This window comes from Megalops cyprinoides, chromosome 6, assembly GCF_013368585.1.
Source record: "Megalops cyprinoides isolate fMegCyp1 chromosome 6, fMegCyp1.pri, whole genome shotgun sequence".
Lineage (NCBI taxonomy): Eukaryota > Metazoa > Chordata > Actinopteri > Elopiformes > Megalopidae > Megalops > Megalops cyprinoides.
Window position 1 is genome coordinate 4,128,814 of NC_050588.1, and position 24,637 is coordinate 4,153,450.

The 24,637-nt window shown below is 40.9% G+C and overlaps 1 protein-coding gene across 1 annotated transcript; it reads right to left on the reverse strand.

Annotated features, from left to right (window-relative positions):
• Positions 1-641: 641 nt before the first annotated feature.
• Positions 642-22,129, reverse strand: LOC118779193 (ATP-dependent 6-phosphofructokinase, muscle type-like). Its single transcript, XM_036531163.1, has 22 exons — positions 21,862-22,129; positions 18,986-19,059; positions 18,463-18,540; positions 13,762-13,951; positions 13,234-13,399; positions 10,813-10,857; positions 10,241-10,349; positions 10,049-10,144; positions 8,679-8,771; positions 8,368-8,493; positions 7,942-8,006; positions 6,903-6,966; positions 6,309-6,455; positions 5,866-5,936; positions 5,611-5,698; positions 5,062-5,214; positions 4,493-4,657; positions 2,872-2,933; positions 2,382-2,493; positions 1,819-1,918; positions 1,468-1,573; positions 642-1,130 (listed from the first exon to the last, which is right to left on the reverse strand). The coding sequence occupies exons 1-22, from the start codon at positions 21,953-21,955 to the stop codon at positions 1,001-1,003; spliced, it is 2,334 nt and encodes a 777-aa protein (XP_036387056.1). The 5' UTR covers positions 21,956-22,129; the 3' UTR covers positions 642-1,000.
• Between the last annotated feature and the right edge of the window lie 2,508 nt (positions 22,130-24,637).

Genomic DNA, 24,637 nt, shown 5'->3' on the forward strand with positions numbered 1-24,637 from the left:
ATGTATGCAACAGGAGTGACAAACACAAGCTCTCCACAAGTTCCCAGTAGTGTCCAGTTTCCACTACTTTACATCCTCTACACTAACAACTGCACAGGCTAATACCACCACATCGCTGGTCAGTCTGACCATCACAGTCCTGTGTTGGAAGACTTTGCGAGATGTTGTGATGATTCTCATCTGACACTCAGCACTAATAAAAGAAATGCACACAAACTTCAGAAAAATCCAGTCCCTCCCACAGGTAACAGTCAGCAAAGGGTAGCGCATGCAGGCGGTTGAGGGGTACAGACACCTTGGTGTCACACTCAACAACAAACTGAAATGAAGCAGCACACATCCACATAAAAAGAGAAAGTAAAACTATGATAGGCAAGAGGGATTTCGTGTCAAAGGTTCTTACCTTTTGAATTTACTGTTCAGTTCCAACACAGCATATTAAATTTAAATATGCAATTAAGCTTTCATATTAAGTAGCTGTAGCTTTGTTAGGGGTGGTTGATTAAGTCACGAAATGGATATGGTCCTAATCACACACCTCCTCGAAAGAGATCATCGTCTTGCATGTTAAACTTTGCCAAAATGAAATAATCATTTCCTTTTTTGAGTCATACTTACATTAAAATTCCCAGGTCATTTGCTGTTTGTAAGACATTGTTTTAATGTGTTTATACAATGGAAAGACATCACATCCCCATGGAGTATCACTGGGGCACTTTGCACACAGAGGAAATCATTATAAGTGAAAGGAAAGACCAGTGAAGAGAATGAGACTGAGAAGCAGGAGAGAACAAGTCAAGAGAGCAGGAAGTCAAAAAATGGGGTAAAAGAACAGATGCCAACTAGTGGAGTGAAGAGCTGAGATAGTGAAGCTGAAATCTGACATCAGAAGGAAGGGATAGGATGGAACCATCACATTATGTTAGCAGCTCATCAGAAAAGACACTTGTGGTGCTAGTGCTCAGTTTATGCTCTCCCATATATCCAGCATATCTCCTGTTTATGCCCTTTTCTTAATAACATGCTCCATAGCAGCTTTCTCAGATGTATCCAGATGGACTTTGTATTTGGCCAGGATCTTCAGGATTGGCCTCAGCCTCATCCACCACTGGGCCTTGGGGATGCGGTGCCTTGTGGAAGGAAAGGAGAAAGGAGGAGAGGTTAGTGCTGTGGCAGTGTGAAAAGCCTCCTCCCAGAACATAGCTTATCCAATTACATGCATTCATCTTATTCATTACTCGGCATCATTTCAGTATACACAACCTGGCAAACAATCAGTGGACATAGGTTGGGCATGGTAATGGTGAAGGGTTTTTCTATTAAAAAGGAATTCATTATAATGCAATGCAATTGATTTTTAATTAGACACCTTCAATGCAAAGGCTGCTCCCATTACAAGCATTTATGTATTATAACCAACTTGAGAGAGGGCAGGAGAGAGAAATATGGAAGTATGGGAAGACTCACTCAAAGTCAACCTGATCCTTAAGCTCAGCGAAAGACTGAAACACCAGTGCTCTCTTTTTCATACCCAGCACACATGCTGAATCAGGTGTGTTGGCAAAGATACGACCTTGGAGACAGAGGGGGAAAATGTCAACAATACTTTCATGACAACTAGAGACAGTAAAAACAACTTAAGCAATACTATCATGATAGCTGAAGACAAGAAAGTAGATTGAGCTACTCTATCATTGGATAAATACATAGTGCTGAAAGTCATATCATTAAGAGTCATTATGTACATTGTTGGAGGTTATGGGATGTAAAGTAGAGTCTATTATGTATGGTTAATGGATGTGTCCTTTTCCCACATACCATGTCTGTAGCACTCTTTCATTTTCTCTGTGAGCCACAGAATAGCCTTTGCTCCCATTTTGGTACCAAAATTCCTGTCAAAAGGAGTGGGGGTTCCACCCTGGTGAGAGGCAAAGAGAAGTCTCCTCATTCATATCAGTACCACAACAGGCTGGGAATACTCACACAGTTATCCTGGATGCTATTCCACCTTGAGGGTACATCTTAGGCAGAAATATAGTAACAGCCCTTTGCCACCAATGTAATTTCAACAGTTGAAGCACTGGATCCACGGAAAATACAATGCAAGATATCTTGAACAAGACGTAGTAATGGACATGAATAAAGGATGTAACACCTATTAGAAATTTTACTTCACACTATTCAAGAGACAGCCATGCCAAATATACCAAACATCAAAAAGCCAAATATGTATACAAATATACCTGAAAGACTCAGTGTTACAGTGTCATAGTGTTTCCGCATCCACCTGTGTGGAATTTCATTAAACAAAATTTATTTGGTAGCACATAATATTTTCTGTTGATATACATCTAAAGTTTTCAATCTCCTTCCAGCCATACCTGCTGCATGTGTCCGAGCACATTCTTGCGGCAGTCAAAGATGCCCTTGCCTTCCTCAGAGTATAGGTTATAGATGAAGTCGGTGGTGTAGTTAGGATTGGATTTCTCATTCCTGTGGACATAGAGATGGGAAAAAGAAACAGTGGAAGAGGATAATCATGATCAGAGTGCGAACTAGCGCTCGGTGCTGAGAATTCTGAATGGATTCAGAACATAGTTTTAGTTCATAAATAGTAGTATCCATTGCAATAACATGTTATTATCAAATACATTTTTAAACCACATTACATAGCTGTACTATGTACACTGCCAAGTATGGGAATAACAGGACATCTCATCTGAAGCTTTTGTCCCTTATTATCTTATTGACTACATCCTTTTTCGCTTGGAGTCCAACGCTGTTATCAAAAGCTCATCTGATCAAATGTCTAAATGGTGTGTGTTCATAGCATTTAGCCCCTTCTGATGTGTGTAAAAACTGGGAACACACCTGAGAATCAAGCCTCTTTTCACTGTTGTCTTCATCTTCTCCACCAGATGCTGCACATTCAGCTGTTAATGACAATCAATCAATATCACATCAGGTGTTGTGAAATGGAGGATAATGTGGAATAGTAGCTCAGGGGACTGGATGTGACCAGCTGGCAGTTAAAATCTTTGGTAGAATGCTGCTGCTTTTAAATAAACTGTTTAAAAATGTACTGTGAAATTCCTTTAATGCCGGGTTCAGACTACACAATTTTTTGTCTTTCATGACGGTCACCATGTCAGACTAGGTAGTCATAGTGCCATAAAATCTTGCCGCATCTTGGTCGGGAGACTGGCAACACTAAAAGTTTGACCCCGACCAACCAACGTTCGCTGTACACAGAAGGTCTTGTGGAGGAAAAATGATTGGGTTTTGGCAATTGTATACTCTCTCTGGTAAATGAAGATACAAAGATATGTTTTAATATCAGGTGGTTTCACAATCGCTATAACTGAAATCAAGAAAATGGTAAATACAGCCGTAGTTCTTTTCATTGACCACCGCCTGAAGTTACAGCATATGCGTTCAGTTTACATACAAACGTCACATAGCCCTATGCTTCTCAAAGTCTGGACCTCGATTCGCATCCGGACCGAATGGCAAGTCAATCTGGACCCAGCCCATACCTCGTGTTATGAATACAATAATATGTTATGAAGTGTAACGTATTCTATTTTGAAATAAATTTTCTATTGATCAATAAATTGTTAGTGACATTGAATATACAGTGCAGCTGGAGATCATTCACAGCGATCCTGTCCCCAGATGTGAGTGGTTTTAATGTGGCTTATTTCCTTATCGTTGACATCGTTGTCCTGGTGACGTTAACTGCTGGAGAGTGTTGTGTGTTGTTGCTGCCGAGTTCATGCATTAACGTTACACCGGAGAATTTGCTATCAGCTCCTAAATCACAGATACAGAATGCGTCTCATCTCTAGTACACAATTTCTACAGCTAGTATAAATGTAGTTGTAAAAGTTTAAGAAATATGATAATAATAATACTGATTACTGTTATTGCTGTAACACCATGCAACTGACAGTTACTGTAACACTTTATGTGTAACCACAATTACAATAATATTACAGACGTTTAACAATAATATACTGAGACTATTCGTAATTTCCATGTTTGCAGAGAGCACTCTGTCATCCTATTGGTCAACTTGAGAACACGTCGTAGGAGATTCTAAAAAAATTCTGACATGCTAGACTTTTCGTCGGGGTGTCGTGGGGCGTCCCAGGCGCCACATCGCTGTTCGTCGACTATGTCACATTACAAGACCCATTCATTGTTCTGGAAATTTCTCGGCTACGACAAAATCATGTCAAAATCGGGCTGAAATCGTGTAGTCTGAACCCAACAAAAGAAAAGGTGATGGTGTCTCCCCGGGCAAATAAATCTGTGATGATCTGCAGTACTCAATCAGATATTGCAGATAAAGTGTATATAATATGTATATGATATGATATATATATTAATTTTCATATCATAGGATGCTATATACTTGTGCATACTGTAGGGTTTCAGTTTATGTGTGTAAGGTAAAAATGTCTTTGTCCCAAGCACCACCATCATTCACCTCCAGGTCATGGATGTTGAAAGGGTCCTCGAAGATGTAGGCAGCATCAGCCCCTGAGGAAAGACCCGCCATGGTTGCCAGGTAACCGCAGTACCCGCCCATCGTCTCAATGATGAACACGCGACGCTTGGTTCCAGCTGCCGACTGCTTGATCCTGTCGCAAGTCTGGGGGAAATAAAAGGAACTGTAAGGAAGGACTGTGGGTAAGCGAGAGGAGGAACACGTGTGTAACTGCGCTGACCACTGTTTTGAGGAATGTGGTGTGTGTCCTTGTGTGTATAAGGATGACACAGAAGCTGAAGAGAAGCTGAAGTTGTTTGCTGAGGGTGGGAGTATGTTTATGGATCTGTATGTGTATGGTTCTAACCAAGATGTTTAGAGTATTTACAGCATGTTTGTGCATGTCTATATATGTATAGGAGATTCAGTGTATATTGTGGTTCTGACAAAGATCTTGAGTGTTTTCTGTGTGCATTTGTTTGTGTGTGTGTGTGTATGTTCGTTCATGCGTGAGTGCATGTACATGTATGCCTGTGTGAGTGTGATACTGAGAGTTTTACAGTACTGACTGTGGTGATGGTGTTGAGAGCTGTGTCAGCTCCGATGCTGAAGTCTGATCCAGGCACATTGTTGGAAACAGTGGCAGGAATAACCACTAGGGGGATACACAGCTCCTCATACTTCTCCCTGGCTTTCACTAGCTCCAGCCCACCAGAAAATGCCTGAGTTAGTGAGACAGTGGCAGAGAGAAGGAGTGCATGGGAGGAATTGTGTGTGAGAGAGAAATTCTACAGGAAATAAACATACACTTACAGAATGTGCTTGTTTGTGGTCTCTTACATAAGGCTGACATAATTACAGACAAAATACAAAAAGTACAGGTACTGAGGTAAGAAACGAAACAACTATAACAACAATACTACTACTACTACTAATAATACTTATAGTTTTACTTATATAATGCTTTTCTCAAACCCAAGGACATTTTACATTATAAAACGTGGGTAAATACATGCAAACACAAAGAATGCACTTTGCAATTACAATGAAAGAGACCAATAATAGAGCCCTCAATAATGGGGCTCCATGAGGCTCAGTGGCTCTCCCTGTCCTCTCACCTCAAAACCTCCAATAATGACCAGGGCGTGGATGTTGAATTTTGCGATGGTCAGGCTGATGTCCTCCACCATGTTTCCAGGCAGCGTTCTTCATACAGAGAGATGTGTAATAGTGACAGACCTATGTAACTCTCCACCGTATTATCACCCCCAAACCACAGGAACACAACCAGCATATCAAAGTATCTATTGACAGGTTTTTGTTGATACGGTTAATGATTAAAGAGTAATATAGCACAAGTCAGAGCGCTGTACCTCTTGGTTCCCAATATGGAGCCGCCCTTCCCTGTCCAGCCTCCTACCCCGGCCCAGTCAATGGGCTCAACCTTGACAGAGGGGGGTGATGGGAGGGGTTACACATCACTGGTTAAATACTCCGTTAACCAGGTATTTCTGAAACACCTGATTTTTTTTCATTCACACCTTCTCAACTACATTCTTACAAAGTATTTGGCATTGCAGTTTAATTCTGTATCCCCCAGAGTACCATGCATAGTCACACATTCTAGGAAGCGTCTTTTTTGGTGACATTGACTGATTCCTTTGTTGATGGCACAGTAGCCAATAAATTTACTTAACTGATAGATTGAGAGATAAATTTGAGATAAATTTGTTTTGCAGGCCTGCTGTTGGTATTGCATGTCGACAGACAACATGGATTTAGGGCTATGCTATGGTAAGAGGATAGTGGCACGTACCAGACCACAGGCCAGTCCCTCGAACCCATCGTGCACTGCCAGCATGTGGTGGCCCTGGAGGATGCCGATTCTCACGGCTGAGCGCACAGCGGCGTTCATGCCAGAACAGGGCGCCCCAACGTTTAAAATGGCGATATTGATGTTACTCTGGGAAAGGGGGAGTGAGAGAGGGAGTCACTGCTCTGTCATAGGAACATAACAAGTTTAATGACAAAAGGCTGTTCAGCCTAGCTAGCCCTGTCAGTTTACTGTTGGTCTGTTTACAGATCTGCATATGGGGGTCACTCCACACATTCGAGTTCATAAAATATCCACACCTGTACAAGTACACACAACAAATCAGTCAACCTAAAGGCCTCTTTCAGATCAATCCAGTATAATGAAAAATTTGAAAAACATTACATTTTCCGTGCATTTCAGCCAATGCTGGATACAAAAAAATACACACTTAAATGTGTTAATGTTACAAACTGCCTTTCTTTCTCTGCTTTTAACCTGAATTGATTGATTGGTGCAATATGTGTGAAGAACAGACACTCAAAATGCAGCAGAAGAACATTTACAGGAGAATAAATAGGAGATGAAGCTCCTCACCTTGACATCAGGGAGGTGCACATGAGCTAGAAGCTTGTAGGTGTTCCAGTTATTCTCAAAGCTCCTGTGTGAGAAAGCATGGTCACATGCTGTATGTTATGGCTTATTTCCTCTTGATTAAACCCTTTTTTGGAATAGCCAATGGTACATTGTCCATGTCTTCCTGTGACAACCTCTGCACTCACGCAGAAGCACTGAAGCAAGGCTAATGCAAAATAAAGTTGTTGAATCCTGAATCTTGATTCTTGAACCAAACTGCTTACATGCAGCCAATGGCTATTTTTTGCAATGCAAGTTATATAGCACACTACAGTGAGGTAGGTGCTCACTGGAGGATAGGTGTAACTCCACTGATGTCACCTGAGCAATGTGATGAATCACAGTGTGCCTGAAAATGTTGAGACGAGAAAACCCTGGCTAACCTACACATCCTTATCCCTGGTGTAATGAGGCCTATTTTTTCCCTGCTGTGGACTCCCACTCATTGTAGCTGACAGAGGTGGTTTTCAACCCAGGCTGTTAGTCTCAATAGTGTTGCATTTCTATAAATATGTTTAACACCAAGCTCTGTGGCAATGCTGTCAACAGAATACTTTCAACAGTAGGAGTGAGTAATCCCATTAAAGTTTTTTGACTAAAATCATATGCGCAGAATAAATAATGAGATTAAATAAATAAAATCATTTGATTATATGGTTCTCAATCATATAACTAGCATTACATATCCAATCATGTTATGATTACAGATTATCAATTGTTCTTTTAAGATAAAAATGTACAAATTGCTGATTTTCTACCCGTCCTTACTCAATTTCAATTCACTTCTTTCAGTGGTACCATAGAAAATTGTATATCAAGGTACAAAGTCTATAATCACAAAAATTTCAAATGATCAGTCCTGCAGGGAAAAATTGTTAGTTTCCCCCTTTGATTTCTCATTAAAATGCAGGGGACTACTTAGTGTTAAAGGGTCAAGATAACAAAGAGCTCAGTGACATGAAGACACTGGAGAATGAAGATGCTGAAATGGTTGACCTACCTTCCCCTGAGTTTGATGGCATCATCAAATCTCCCCTCAGCCATGGCTTTAGTGACATCTTTAGTCTGACAGAGACATGGGGAAAGGAGGAGCCATTACATTCCACTTGTTCAGCATGAGTCAGCCAATTTAATGCATTTTTTGCACTAGTCTGAAACTGACCATATTGAAAGAAAACACAACGGATTAATTCAGCATAAACATGCATCCTTAAAGCCATGATGGCCTATAAACCTTTTTTTTCCAGTCAGGCCCAACTTCGATGTGCATTATTGTGTATTGTCTCCGTATAAAACAAGGCAGAAAGACAAAGGGAATGTGTTGTGTGTTGGTGGCAAAACCCTTTTCTCCAAAGGGTTTGTGGTGAGTCTCGTGAGTGAAATGATTCAGAAAATGAAAAGAAGAAGAAAGGTCTGGTGATCTCACCACTTGCACACACTCCATCAGAGGCAACCTGACTGCCATATTTCCGGACAGACTGACCACACAAGCTGGTGTCTCTGGGGTGGCCTCCAACAGAGCCATGACAGCCTCCACACCCATCCTGCTGCCCTGAGAGAGAAAAAATATCCTGCCAAATGTTACAAAGCTGATGATGGATAATGCAGCAAAATGCCCATATTACTCATTCCTATCACCGCCCTGCATGTGCTTTACATTCACAGCTGAGAGAGTAACAGCTAAATGCTTTAGCAAGATGACCAGACACATGAACCATAAAGTGAGTAGCACAGTACCAGGATTCTGTCGAAGGCTGAGGGGGTGCCACCTCTCTGCACATGCCCAAGGACAGTGGCTCGAGTGTCATAGCCGAGCCTCTTTGACACTAGCTACAGATACAAAACAGAGGAGAGATTGTCTTCAGTACTAATAACTTACTTCAAGCCTTTCTGTGGTCAGTAGTTGCTTAAATTAATATATCCCACTTTTAACACCTATGTTTTCATCACGCCACTAAAGGGCAGTTGTTAGCAAGATGGCGGCACGCAGCAGTGCAGCGGCTTCTCCGGCTCCCGGTTATGGTGTAAATTCTCCTTCTACAGGTGTGTGGTGGAGAGCATCCTCACTTCCTACATCACCGTGTGGTATGGCAACTGCTCTGCTGCAGACAGACAGGCACTGCAGCGGGTGGTAAAGACTGCACAGAGGATCATTGGCAGCAGCCTACCCACCATCAGTGACATTTACAGCAGCAGGTGCAGGAAAAAGGCCTCCTGCATCATGAGGGACTCTACCCATCCTGCTAACGGACTTTGCCCCCCTCCCTTCAGGCAGAAGGCTACGCAGCATCAAGGCCAGAACCACCAGGCTGAGGAATATCTTCTTCCCGGACGCCGTGAGACTGACAAATTCTGTATCTCACTGAACAATTGCTGCTATTATTATTATTATTATTATTATTATTATTATTATTATTACCATTACTCCACATCATGACATTATTACTCCATACCAGGGCATTGCTGCAATTTGAGACTGATAAATTTTGCACTTTAAGACTGAAATTTCACTGAACAAATGCTGCTTCTCATTGAACAATTTTGCTGCTATGACTACCACTGTCTGTGTATCTTTTAGATTTTTTAAAGTCTTATTCTTTTCCTCACACTCTGTTACCATTATTATCTTTAATGGTGAGTTATTGTGTGCTTCTTCTTTGATTTTATTATTGCTTCTTCCTGATTTTATTACTATTATTGTTATTACCGAGCTGGGACCTGAGTACCTCAATTCAGTCCCTGTCATGTACAACATGTCCTGGAATGACAATAAAACATCCTTATCCTTATCCTTAGAGGAACAGACATGTACACCCTTGGGCTTTTTTATGCATGAGAGATGCAAAATGGAAACCATTAAACGACAAAAAAGTGTCACATAAAACAAAAAAAAAAAAAAAACACTGGATGAAAATGATTAATTCACCAGTAAATGTGGAGGAAAGGTCCTTAAAACAATCAGTTATTATGGACTGAATGATTCAATTATTGCTTAATCAATATTATCATTTATTGATGATTGTAATAAATAATAATAATAAATTTATTGATGATAAATTAATAAAATGTGCATTGGGTGAGCATGTGATAAAAAAGTTGGGAGTTACATTCTTAATCTGGTCACAGGTGATGGGCTTTCCATGCCTGTCCAAGGCCCCCTCAGCCACGATGATGACATTCAGACGAGATCCCCTGCCCCTGGTCTAAGAGAGTGGAGAGAAGGAACATTATCAGTGTGAGGGGTTGCCAGTTTGGGGGGAAACTCTGTGTGGACTGCATGGAAAGGGGAATAGAGGTACCTCCTTCAGTCTCCTGCACAGGTGATCCTCCCATCCGTCATCAGGAGGCATCTCTGGGATGAACACCCAGTCAGCTCCTGAGGCCAGAGCTGTCACCAGGGCCAGGTACCTGCAACACTCACACTCTTACTGGCGTTCACAAACACATTGTATTTCAGTCATTTAGCAGACGTTCACAGGTTACAGTTTTATGTGTTAACCATTTATATAGCTAGACATCAAACCCCAGCAATTCTGGGTTAGGTACCTTGGCCAAGGATACAACAGCAGTACCCCAGCATGGAATAAAACCAGCAACCATTCAACTTTAAGCCATGCTTCTTAGGACTATGCCCTCCAACACACACACACAGAGTCACACTTTGCCAGAAGCTTTTATTATTCTTTTGACAAAACGTATCTTGCCACTCCATACAACTTCTCATATCTACACAGGCCACACAAAACCACACCATAATACGCAAGGAATCAATCCATGATAAAGAACTACCAAAATGTCACTTTGACACACTCTCACTTCAGGGCCACTTGCTTTCCATGTTTCTGCTTTGCTGCGACAGATTGTTACTCACCCACAGTGTCGGCCCATCACCTCCAGGATGAAGGTCCTCTGGTGACTGCAAACAGAGGGGTCAGACTGTGAGATTTTCTTTACAAAACACAAACACACCCACACATACACAGAGGTCCTGATACATCAGAGAGCCTGATCCTGTTACACTCTTGTGCAGCTCCTGCCTCAGTCTTTTCTCAAGGAAGAATCTGTCCAGCATGTCAGTTTCTAGAATGCTGTCTTACTGCACTGCCAAGTAAATTAACACACACACACACACACACACACACACTAGAGCCTGACCGATAAATCGGCGTGCTGATATTATCGGCCGATATGAGTTAAATGCAGACATCGGTATCAGCGTTTATAACGGCCGATAAATGACAAAAAAGAAACGGAGAGACAGAAGATGGATCCTTCAACCATGTTATGAGTGTTGTCGTTGCGTGGTTTGTCCACTAGAGGGCACACTGTAATTCCACTTTTGGCAACACACGTGTTTGGAACGCCACAAATTACAACAATCAGCTGACCCAAGCAGAGTAGCCCGCGACGGAGTGTTCAGTCATCTGTGTTCATGGTAAATTGATAATTGTCACGTGAAATACATTACTTAAATAATAATAAATATCCCCTATCACTTCTCCTCTTAGCCTAAATAAGCCTGACAACGTTCATGTCAGCCATGCCTGGTTTTGCTGCAGTAATGTGAAAGCCGGTACCATCAGTCAAACATCAAAATTATGTTTAACGTTATGGTAGCTGAGTGGTGTAGGCTAAGCTGTTGACAAACTTGATTGTAGGTGTATTTATGAAACAGTGCGGCAGTTCTAGCGAGTAAACAAACAATGGTCCTATCATTTCTCCCTCGTCATTATAAAAATTCTCTGGCAACATCGCTTACAGCAGCTTATACGCTGTCCATTGCTAAATTAGGTGACCCACAAAACTAGCTAATGCCATGTTTATCAGTGGAAGACCGATAACATTAATGAGCGCTTAAACTATAGCGTTTAACTTATTCTATCTAAATGAAGCCATGGTAAATATATCTGCGACTCGCATGTCTGTAGTTACAGTCGGTGCATTGGAAATTAACCCTTTTGCGCGTACGGTCACACCGGTATCATTAGCTGTTTAGCGCGTATGCTAAAACTGGTTGCGATTAGAACACTAGATTGGAGAAATTCTAGCTAATTTTAGCTCTGAGGAAGCAGCGATTTAACGTTAAAAATATAGCAAATGCTAACTGAAAACTATGAGAAGCTTAACAACGCTAATGAAAACATGCGAACCATGCGCTACGTAGCATAAAAAATAAGTTACGTGCGAAAGGGTTAAAGCAGAGGGGACACGTAAATAAATCCCAAAGTCGCAAGTCCTCGTTGCATTCATGTAGTATCAGATGCATTCAACAGCAGCCTCTAGGTCATTCTATCAGTTTATTGCATAGTTTAAGATGGCATATTTTTTTTAAAACTTTTTTTGTATTTTTATACATTTGACTCTTATTTATGAAAACTTTAATATAGATATTTTGTTGTCCTTTCGTTCAAAGTACTATTTATGACAATAAAACAAGTTTATTTTTAAACTGCATTATGTCATGTTATCTTGGAGAGGACTCTCATAACTACACATAGCAAATGTTCGGGGAATCTTTGTTTATGTTATGTTTCTGGAAAAAAAAAGAATATCGCGCGATATATCATTATCAGATTTTTAAATCCTCAAATATTGAAATCGGTATTGGTCTTATATTGGTTGGGCTCTAACACACACACACACACACACACACACACACACACACACACACACACACTGCAGTCAAGCACTCTGACAAATACAGGCACAGACATACACTCATGCACATGCTAGCTCTGATCTCCATCCATGAAGTGGCTTATAATCTTGCCATCACACCAGTTCATTGAAGGTGGTGTGATTGCAAGAACATGGGCCACTTTGTGGAGAGTGATCAGAGCTAGCACTTATTGATGGCTCCTTGAACTGTGCCGTGTTACCTAGACTAACCTCAAACCCCACATCTTAGGCTGCACAAAGTACCATTCTCACCTTTATGCTTGACAGCACATGACCATGTCATATGCCTCAGCCATTCTTTCCTGGCATGGACTGGTCACCCTGTTCACTTAACATGAACCAAATAGAGCACCTCTGGGATGCTCTGGATTGATGTGCATGTCATAAGGACCTACAGCACACATACATGCAGGGAATACAAATACCCAAAAATAAACAATGTGATGATGCCCGAGCTACATGGGGTACTAGCATTGCTAGCAGACAAACAGAGGGCAGACAAGATACTGAATCATTCACTAACAAAATGGGCACCTTGTTATTGACCTTGTTTGATCTGATGCTGGATTTGAGCATGTTTTGTGCACCTGGATGTTGGATGAGTTGTGGATACCTCTGTGCTGTAGTGGTGATGGCGTCCACCACCTCCATAATACGGTGTAGGGCGGAGTCTGTACCGATGGTCATATCGGTGCCACAGAAGTCGTTGTCGATGGATCCCACCATGCCCACTATGTTCAGGTGAGAGGAACGCTTCACTTCTTCTGCGGTGATCTTACCTGGGCACAGGGGAGAGAGTAGTGGTCAGAGCTGACCTGTTATCCGGAGAGTATCAACCAATCATTAATCAACTTATAAAAATTTGCTTGTTATAACACATTTTTAATGCTGGGCTGTTGCAAAGCTTTGCAGCCACCCAAAAAGGGAAAACACTCGTGAAAAGACTGTGTCATTTCTTACTACCAATAGTGCAGGGGTATTGGTTTATACTGGCCAGGAAGTGTGTTAGCCTATCCCGGACTGAGAGTTGAGATACACTTGACAGGAAAGGTAGTGGTAACTTGAACAGTATGCACTCCTGGGAGCCACAGATGTGCAGGCTGAAGCTTCATAGGACTGCAGGTGAGTCCAGCAGACTCACCAGCTTTGACCAGGGCAGCCAACTGCTCGCTCCACTCTGAGCGGAACTCATTGGCTCCAGTCAAACTGCCATCACCTCCAATCACGCAAAGGTTAGTGATGCCAAGCTTGACCAGGTTTAAGGCTGCCTTGTTACGCCCCTCCTTTGTGCGGAAGTCCTGGCAGCGGGCACTGCCAATGACGGTTCCCCCCTAAAGGAGACAGAGAGAAAGAGTGAACTCAACATTCAGATTGGTGTTTGACTTTCATGATTGAAGAGACAATGTTGCAGTGCTTCAGCTCACGGGATCAAGAAACAGAAAAAAGCCACTGGGAGAGATACCAGGATAAGACACAGCTATAGAGGGAAGCAGAGAGAACTAGAACAGACACAACACATGCACACATCTTACATGGTGGATTCTGCAGTGAAGATCTTGCAGAGGAGGTCCTTGCTGTCAGGCTGTGCCATCTATTTAAGTAAGCAGGCCATGGGGGCTTATGCGAGTCATCATGAGTTACTACTTACCACTACTTCTCCCATTGCTCTTACAACTACTATTCCTACCACTGCTCTTTACATGCAAATTCAAAGAGAGCAGCCATGTTCTGGCAGCATTTTCAGCTCCTATAAATGCAATGCCATGGAAGCAACCAGATCTCCAGGTGGTCCAAATGAAACTTGAACTTGTGACCCCAGATCCAAACCATTTAAAACATTGAAATATCCTAATTCAATGATTGAAAAGTGCAAGAAACACATACTGGAGTCTCAAGTAGCTCAGTCATCACTTTGCAGCTGAACACTACAGCCCTGGTTTGAAACAGGCCACGTCATTTTTATCAATGATGACAGGCCATATCTGAAACAGGTTGTGTCATTTGCTGGGGACAGGGGTGGGTAGGTCAGCATGGGCTTCCTTGTCTCACTGTCATATGGCACCCTGTGATTAATCAGGCACATGTGAATTGCTTGGCTGACATTATCAGAGTAGCTTCTAGTCTCTAATATGTGCCTATTCCACTGTGATTTGTAGTGCAAGAAACAATATTGCAGTGAGATGAGCCCTGTATGTAGTGGACAATTATAAAAAAGGGTTGCAAAAAAGGGGTAAAATCATACAAAAAAACATGAAAATCTGAAAACAAATTTTGTTGCTACAATCTTGGTGAGAACAAAAAATGTAAAAACTATGTATTCCTCCAGTTCTAGCACTGATTTAGTGATTACTGGTAAAATATGAGATTGATTTCAAGCTACTTCTTCTAACTTAAAAGGTTTTAAGGGGTTTTGTGCCTGGTGATAGACCATTTTCACACAGAGCTCCTATATCATGGAAGATGGGAGTCACGCGCAATCTCTATTCTTTAAGTCTAGATTGAATATGAATCTTTATAATAGGTTTTATAGTGAAAGTGGGTGCAGAGGAAGAATGTGACTTGTGATTATAGACTATAAATTATAGATTATATTTGTGGTGCTAAGAACTGTCCCTGCAGCCACTTGAGTGGGACTGCGCTATTTGACTATTTGGCTGGTTCCTGTTCTGAATGGAGCAGGACAGTTTTGGATCTCTTTTGTGGCCATGGTTCCCAACTTAACTGCTCACCTCCTTTATATTCTGCTGAGGCTACACAGTGTTGCACTGCTCCATTACACATTACAGCCAAATTGCCTGGTCATCCTACTCTAACCATTATGTCCCCCCTTCTCCTTCTTTCTCTCACTCTTTGCCCCCCCCCCCCCATCTGTTTCTCCTGCTATCCAAGCAACAAGTGTTTCTGTCATGTTGCCCCCTGCAGAGTACCTGCCTCAAAGTGCCTGTATTATTACTCAATTGTAAGACCCATGATATCCCTGCCCGCCCCCCGTCCTGCATCCAGTAATAGGTAGGGCAGGAATGTCATGTTGTTTTTTTTTTGTTCCCAACTGGCCCTAGGTTTATTTTACTTTTATTTTGCGTGGAACATGTGCTATGAACAATGTTCTTAGATTTGTGGCAATTTCCATTGAAAAATAAACTATAACAAATACAATGTGATTGATTAAGTCCCAGACTCCCAGAGTGGCTATACAGTCATTATGCTAGGTATGACTTAAATGTTGGACAGATTAGTCACCAGAATTTGCACATTAGAAACCCCCTTTCATATGTGCCGGGCAAACACACAAGCCAATGTGACTACATTTCACAGTCCACAGTGCACCAGAAAGCAGGCACCTAACAGAGGTTAAGTGCAACCACCTGACACAATCTGAGTACCTTGCAGGCACACAAGTGTTGCAATGCAAGTGGCTGGCCTATCCTAACTGATGACACCTGGTCATTGTTGGCAGGTGACACAGCTGCTTTTGAGTTTATTGCATCATGTAGTATCTGCAACCCTGTTTTGGCAATGTGGTACAAGTCATGTCAATAAAGCAAAATTTGAATCTTGAATTGTAATTTTAATGAATGAGCAAATGAGTCTGTGTATTGTGTGTGTATGTGTGAGAAAAAGAGAGATGCTGCCCCTGGAGTCTGCTCACACTCTTTCTTCTCTATGCAGATGACGTGGTAACCACATAAGAATAGCTTCAGCAGAGCCTGGCTTTGTTAAAGCAGTACTCCCAGACCTGGGCCCTAGTAAGTATGAATAAGACCAGAGTCATAATATTTCAGAATAAAGTCAAATTTCAGCTAAATACATACTTGTTTACCCTGGGAAACATTACCCTACAGCATTATAATAGCTACACATAACTAGGTCTGTTTATCAGTGCTTCACGGCAAGTTGGCCTAGCAGTAAATACACCAATTAAAATGTGTCAAATAAACCAATTAAAATGTGTCATTCAGCCAATTGTGTTTTCTGGTGGTGAGGTGTGGGGTACCATCACATGCCAGAATCATACAAAATTCAAACATCCTGTTGCAAATATGGATGTAGAAGTCTGCAAAAACATTTGAAATCACATAGAAACACTCAATGCAAATGGAGATGAATTAGGTGTTTCTGTATTAATATACAGAAATGTATGTATTCATTTGAAACATGGTGATCCAAACTCACTCCAACATAAAGCCTTGCAGTACCAATAGCTGAACCCAGAAAAGCCTCCCTCCAGCCAGCTGATCCGGCTGCTCAGTGCACAAACTCCACTCTCTGCATACAACCACAGGAAAGATCCATAAAAGTTCAAATTACAGGTAATTAAACTGTAACACAACAAAACAAATCTACATGACTTATTGGGATACAAGCACAAAGGCATAGACTTTAGTGTAAATGCACCCTAAAGATAAAGTCTACCATGGCAGAACACCTGACAATGGTAATTGTTTGAAAACTGAGAAATACCTTGACAAGGTACAGACTCAATGAGCGCAGTCTGGCCACTGAGACCAACTTTCACAGGCAGACTTGGCAGCCCAGAGAGGAAAGGCTTTGCTCCCAGTGTCAGCTTCAGGAGATCTAGACAGAGCTGTACTTTTGTATAACATGAGAAATATGACACAAGAGGGAAAAACTTTGTCTGAACCAATTGACCTATCTCTCTTTTTTCTACATTCATTTCTACATACAATATAGAAAACCTGCACTTAACCCTTGGAAGCTGCCTGTGAGAGAAGGATCACTGAAGCACCCTTAAAAATTTAATTTACATTTTTGGATGTTGATGGTCATTATTCCATTTTATGTTATGTCTGATTATCACCTTAAAATATTTTGTTAACATTTTGGCATAGATACTGTAAGAGAGAGAAAGAGAGAACAAAAGAGAAAGAAATATAAAAATCAAGCTTGATATCTTCCCTGATATTAAACCCTGACATTTTCATTTGGCTCCTGTCCTACCCAACCGTCTCTCCTCCCAGGATCCTCCCTCATGTTTGAATGTGCCAGGTTTGAATACTACATCATGACTCACAAGAAGTGAAACAGTCTGAGCTTTCTGTTATCTAACAACCTATGTCCAACACATGCCTTCAAATAATATACAATCAGTGTCTTTTTAAGAAGTATTGTACTTATGAACAGATTTTTTTCAAATTAACATTTCTCTTGACCCTACAACATTTTCCCCTTCATGGAGCCCTGTTTGGAATTATAAATTGTACATCAGGCTCATCGCACCACGACAATCACTGCAGTTGTGCAAGAGCACTGAAGTGAGATAATGGAAATTCACTGATGCAATCATACATAGCCAATTGTACAGCACTATACAAGTCACATGGTGCACCACAGTGAACTGGGCACCATTACATGAATAGGCACAACCTCCCTGACATCTTCACAATTTGTAGGTTTGTGAAGAATCTCAGCGTGCCTGAGAGTGGTGAGACGAGGAAGCCCTAGCAGACATACCCACCCCCATCACTGGTGGAACGAAGCCAATTTGATTTGTTCTGCCTCCGTGGGCTCCCGTTCATTGCTGATGGGTGACAGGGCCAGTTTTGAGCCTGTGGGAGCCTATCATTGTCAGTTAGTGTGTAGCACCTGTATTTCAGGGCTGCACTTATCTGGTCCCCACTGCAGTGTAGTTCACTGCTGCTGCTAAAAGTGTGGGAGAGGGTGGGATGCAGTGGACCTCTCGGCTGTGCCTGTGCACTGACATTCCTATGAGACTGCTGAAACAAATAAGAGCAGACTACCCCTGTCAAAAGACCAACACATGGACGTAAACAACCACTTGGAGATCTAATTATGGTCTAAAAAGTATGAGAAATGAACTCACCAACTGCAGCATCATGGACACGCTCTCCCAGGTTGCTAGGCGAATATTGTCTCCTCCATCCACCAGGCCCTGGTAGCCCTGCAGACATTGACACAATACCACACTTAGGCTGGCAGAGGTGATGCTCACAGATGCCAGCAATTAATCTTCACTGTTTGTCAGCTCGACTGCCTCTTCCAGTTTATTGACCCCTCTTTGAACGTGTCTTGGAAGTGTAAAAACAGCAGGCCCTGAACATGAGGTTCACATCAAGGTGAATTTGATTCCAGTACAGCAGTAGCACATTTTCTAAGTATACTCAATACCATGAACGTGTTCATCCAACCCATTGCTTAAAGAAAATACCCTGGAATGAGCTTTAATATATGGATGATATAAGCATCTTTCTCATTTTCAGTTTGAAGCACTATTTCACTATTTTATATAATAAAAAAAAACTTTTGCTTTTAGCTGTGATATTTTAATGAATGGACTGAAAGTTAAAAACCAGAGAAAAGGCCCTTTTTAGCTAACAAGCAATGACCTCATGAACGAAGTAGACTTTGGCTCCGGTGTAGAGGCCAACTCTGACTGTTGCCCTCACTGCAGCGTTCATACCTGAAACATACAAAGTGCACATCAGGACACAACTGGGGCTTAGTGACCCTCGGGCTTTCACTGTCTTATTTTCTTACACCTTGTATTTACAGGGAAAAGAACACCTGACAGTCCCACACACACCAGGTAATACCAAATGCTCAGGTCACAGTCAGTATTTGAGTGGGGGAAGTTACTGGACAAGAGATATTTAGAAACAGGGCATATTCAGAACAAAAAAGACATTCTCATCCAATGGATAATGATTTCCATGCTGGGTTTGTTACATCTGTAATGAAAAATACAGCTTTGAGATGAAACAGTATTAATACAGACTGTAACGTTAGCATATACAGGCCAGTTTCCATTTCTTACTTCAAAACAGTGAGAGTGTTGAAGCAGCACACTTGTATACACTATACAAGTATATATATACTTGTATACACTATACAAGTGTGTGTGTATTATATATATATATATATATATATATATATATATATATATGTATTAGTTTTAATCCTATTGCCCACTGGTCTGTCTGGGAACAGGGAGATTGGACTCTTCAACATGTGGGCTGTTGAAAGGGCAAGGAGTCTGGATTGGGTTACTGTAAATCTGTCCTCTGCATCTCTCATTTCAACAGAGCAAAACTGTGGAACAGTGCAGTCCTCCCTGCTGACGTTACCATATGATGTAAAGGTCATGCCTGTAAAATTAGCCCCAAACTACAGGGAGAGGAAGACTTTGAAAACATCTCTACCTGTTCAGTGTACAAACTGTTGCTCTGCAAGGTATGGCTGTCTCTTTGCTTTGTTGGATGTGATATTTTGACAAGGTATGATGGTTTAACTGACTCTTAGTGACATTTCATTAATTAATATAGTGTTCTTTAGCAAAGTTTGGAGAAAGAGAGAGAGAGAGAGAGAGAGAAATAATGAGAGAGAGAGAGTGTGTGTGTGTGTGTGTGAGAGAGAGAGAGAGAGAGAGAGAGAAAACAAGTGAGAGAGATGGTTAGTGTGTGTGTCTGTGTGTTTATGTGTGTGTGTGTGTGTGTGTGTGTGTGGGAGAGAGAGAGAGAGAGAGAGGGAGAGAGAGAGGGAGAGAGAGAGAAACCAAGCAAAAGGTCATAGGTTCAATATTTCAGTAAACCCAAACAAAAAAGCAGAGGAGTAAAACTAAATATAAAAGTCCCTTCCTGATATATCAGATCATAGCAGCTTATGTGACATGTTCAGGAGGTTAATCAGGAAACCAACACCGCAAAAGGTCAAAGGTAAACTGCATCACTTAATCAAAGGTCACAGTAACAGTCTGCCATAAATCTGTTGTGACCTAATTTAACCCACTTGATGTTTCTTACGTGATAAGAAATATAAAAAGGAATACAAGAGGCCATGGTGTAGCTAATTGTATAGGTTCCACTATAAAATCCATCAAACAATTCTTAATCATATTAAATGGTTAATATTTATTACAACATATATTTTGACATTTATTTTGGTTAATTAAGAAGGGATGTACAGATCATAAAAGTGGTTCATATACACACTTTTAAGAGATTTTAGAATAAATGTGAAATTGATTTGATATTTTCATACTAGTCCTACTTAGTGCTCTGAGGCATCCAGGCTATTCAGTCTAATAAATACAGTAGGAGGTTACAGCAGTCTGTCACCCGTCAACATATGTCAGTAAGTCATAGCTTATGGCTTCTTGATAAAACATTAAGAAACAAAATAAAAGATAACATAAATGTAAAATAAGTTTAATTTTGAAAAAAAGGATATGTTCTGATCTGGACAGGTAAAATGCAATTTCATCTTGAAATTTCGATATTTGTTTTTCAAAAGCTGTTGCTTTGTCATCGGAAGTGAGCTGGTTAATCAATAGCTTTATCAGTCAATGAATGACCAATGCACCAAAAAACATTTTATTAATCAAATATGGAATATCACAAATTTCAAAAATCAATCAATCTTTCTAGTTATGTAGGATTGAGTGTTTAACTGTTAAACTAACTTTTTAGTGACAGATTAATAGAATGCCATGTGAGTTACGGATACTATTTAAAGACTGAGTGGGACTGTCAGTGGTAAAATACACACAGACACATACAGAGAGAGAGAGGGGGGGGGGGGGGGGGGGAGGAAGAGACAGAGAGACAGACAAATAAACAACCAGACAGACAGGCAGGCAGAGGCAGACAGGCAGACATTGACAGTGACAGTCGGTGGCAGTGAACTAATGTTTCAGTATCGTACTTGCTCTTATTATGAATGCAATTTTTTATTTACTTACTTATTTTGGTCTTCATGCATATGAGTACATTTTGCACATATATTCCTGCATAAGTATGTAGGCATATCTTCATGTGTTCTATTATTATTTTAATAAAAAATTTAAATGTGAATTGTGTATGTTTGTTGCTCATCATTATTATTATTTATTATATCATACACAAATAATGCCTTTGTAATCACCCTCCACCCCAGCCCATTTCCAAAGTTTTCAGATACATACTGTATGCTGCCATTCTCACATGTTAATGTGGTATGCAGGGGTAGAGTTTCACTTTTTTACAAGTAAACCATGACAGCCATAAGAATTAGCTTAACACAGACAAAGCAGCACCCAACTGTTGTATATTTAGCTCCCAAACAATGAGGCACTTCTCAGAGGCCATTTCCTCTACCTCTGTGCCCCCTGTGAGCTATCCTCATTAGGGCGAGGGACAGTAAACACTTGAATACTTAGAGATTTCCACTTAGTGCAATCATCAACCTTCCCTTCCATTCCCCACAACTTCCCCAAAGTGTCACTCACCCTGGGCATCACCCCCAGATGTCAGCACAGCGATAGACCGGCCGACACCCATTTTTGTGGGGTCAACCGGAGCGGCTTGCGGCTGCTGCATCATAGCGGCAGAGGAGCGTGGAGGACCTGAAGCAGAAAGGAAGGAAAGGAAAGGGAAAGGAGAAAGAGAACAGAAGGTTGCAGTGGGTAAGCCTTATCCTGGAAGCTCTCTGGTGCAGCTCCTGCCTCACTCTCCCTGCTTCTCAAGGAAGAGTCAGTCCAGGATATCAGTTTATAGAATGCTGTCTTACTGCACTGCCAAGTAAATTAACACACACACACATACACACACACACACTCCTTCCTCCACCCTGAACTAAATATAAAACCACTGTAACCCCTTCACCTCTCCAGTATTAAATGACCAGTTCATTTAATATTGGAGTGTGTGTGTGTGTGTGTGTGTGTGTGTTGGGGAGGGGGGGTAGTTTGGGCATCAGATTCCATTTGCATTGTGGCCTTCAGTCACTCAAATTGAGTATAATTTGACACTAGATTTTTGGTCCTGACTAGCCTCAATTTCCAAGTTAGGTTGCAAACTTTGTTTAATCACACGGAGCCATGTTACCTCAGAGAATCCAAACCCTAACGAGCAATCAGAACAAAATTTTCAAGACTGTAAGTCCAAAGTTTTTTTGGGTTATAAGACCATAAATGACTCACACAGCAACTGAAGCAGTGGGATAAAATATAGTGCATGCCAACACATTCAGATCAAGATCTTCTTTCACTGCAATGATTAATTTGTACAGTACAGTACCATACATGCACCTAGAAATGTTTTATTGCTTGTGCGTGTGTGTTTGTGTGTGCACACTAATTTATGACTCTTTTAGACTTAAGATCTAAAAAGATCTTAGACTTTTAGATCTTTCTATTATCTATTCAGTTCAGACCTTATATATAACCTTTTGTAATTGTTGATTTCATTATATACTGTATTTTTGTGTAAGTAATACTGTACTTGTTTTGTATTATTACATCAAAACTATATTTGGAATAAAACTCAAAGGTCACCACTTAGGCATTGAGGTCAACCAACACAACAATCAAGAGGTTAACAGACTGGTTATGGATTGAGTGTCCATAGTATATTCCACTGAAACAGTGAATGTAAGGTGTAATGCTCCTCATCAGGACCATGCAACAATTAACTAGAGGCATTCTCTTTATGTTCCCTGCATTAAGGAGAAATCACAATCAACATTCAGATATTCCACATCTTCCTGTGACTAATTACACAAAACTCCTTGAGGTAAAAATAGGCATCTGGTACCTCAGGAGAAGACATGTTTAGACCATATGTAGACCATGTGCATATATTACTGTCATCAGGTGGTGCTAGCCGTGTAAACATTACATTGATGAACTGAATCTAAAAAAACAGTGGTAGCAATGTACAAACTATGTATCCTTTGGTGACAAGGAATGGCCAGAGAGAGCACTGTTCAAAAACAGCAGCCTTTTTGGCTGACAAGGCGATTGACTAGCAATGGTGCAGATGGCTTTACTTTTCTGATCATGTTTCCCAGTGGTTAAAATTATTTTCAAGGTTATAAATTTAAAACTTGTATATGGGAATGGGTTAGGCTTATATGTGAAATTACGAGGATGTATTAAAGGGAATGGATCAAAGCAGTGGGAAGAGTGAGAACAAGGAACAAGAGCTGGCAGTGCACAAAGAAAAACCATAGGTAATCTGGATAAACTTCCAGAGTTATAAAAAAATCCTTTTCAGGGAACAAGAAATGGGTTAACAACTTACAGCTTTTCTGCAGCAATGGAAGTAAATTAAGCCTTGAAAGTTGATGCAAACAATTCCTACAGGCGTCCTGACTTTTGTTGATTACTTACAAACCCTCTGTATAAAATCAGTGTTAGAACAGACTGTGTTATTACACCCTCTGAACCCTCTACCGGTCAAAAGTTTTAGAACACCTCCATTTTTCCAATTTATTGAAACTTAAACAGTTCAAGTCCAGTGAATGACCTGAAATGGAACAAAAGAAAGCCTTCTAATTATCTTCTAATGTCTCTTTATATATTACCCTTCAGTGAAACATTCCCAAAAAGAAATGGATATATCTAAATTAGTGAACAAGAGGAAAAGTGAGCCGCCTCAAAACTGCAGAGTCATCCCTGAGCTAGCCAAGTGCAGAAACATACTACACATAGACAGTACATAGCACACGAACAGACTAATTAAATTTAAACTTTTGCCTTGATCAAGGGTGAGGTGCTTCTTCAGAATCAGTAATCCCACACAGGCTACCAGTCCAGTGGAGAGAAACAGCTTGACCACCAGAACAAACAGTTCCCACATTGTATCTCTCAAGCACAGGCTCCATATTGGAATTAATTGGTATTAATATCCATGATGTCACTCACATTTTGACTCTCTCTGCTCCCAGTCAGAGGTTATTACTATCAGTTTCAATATGGAGTGGATGTTCACACTGCTTTGCTCTTCACACATAACATTTATTTTTTTATGGTTGATTTGTAACATGGAAGGGCACCTTAGGCCACACCACCAGAATAAGCACTGTAGCCAAAGAGAAAAACAACACATAGATTTCATTGAATATGTCAAATGGGAAGTGACTGCAATCAGAAAATGTACAGATGCATGTCTGTTAATATCTTATAATCTCAAACTTGAGACTGGTTGGCCAATTGGTTGAGAGTAGGGGTCGACCGACATGGTTTTTTCAAGGCCAATATGATAATGATTATCTGTGACAAA

Excerpts from the sequence above, each read along its gene's own strand:
- LOC118779193 (XM_036531163.1), bottom strand. The coding sequence starts at position 21,955 with ATGATGCAGCAGCCGCAAGCCGCTCCGGTTGACCCCACAAAAATGGGT. Across the intron at positions 8,494-8,678 it reads CAGCCTTCGACAGAATCCTG|GGCAGCAGGATGGGTGTGGA; the intron begins GTACTGTGCTAC and ends TTTCTCTCTCAG. Across the intron at positions 6,456-6,902 it reads TGCACCTCCCTGATGTCAAG|AGTAACATCAATATCGCCAT; the intron begins GTGAGGAGCTTC and ends CCCCTTTCCCAG.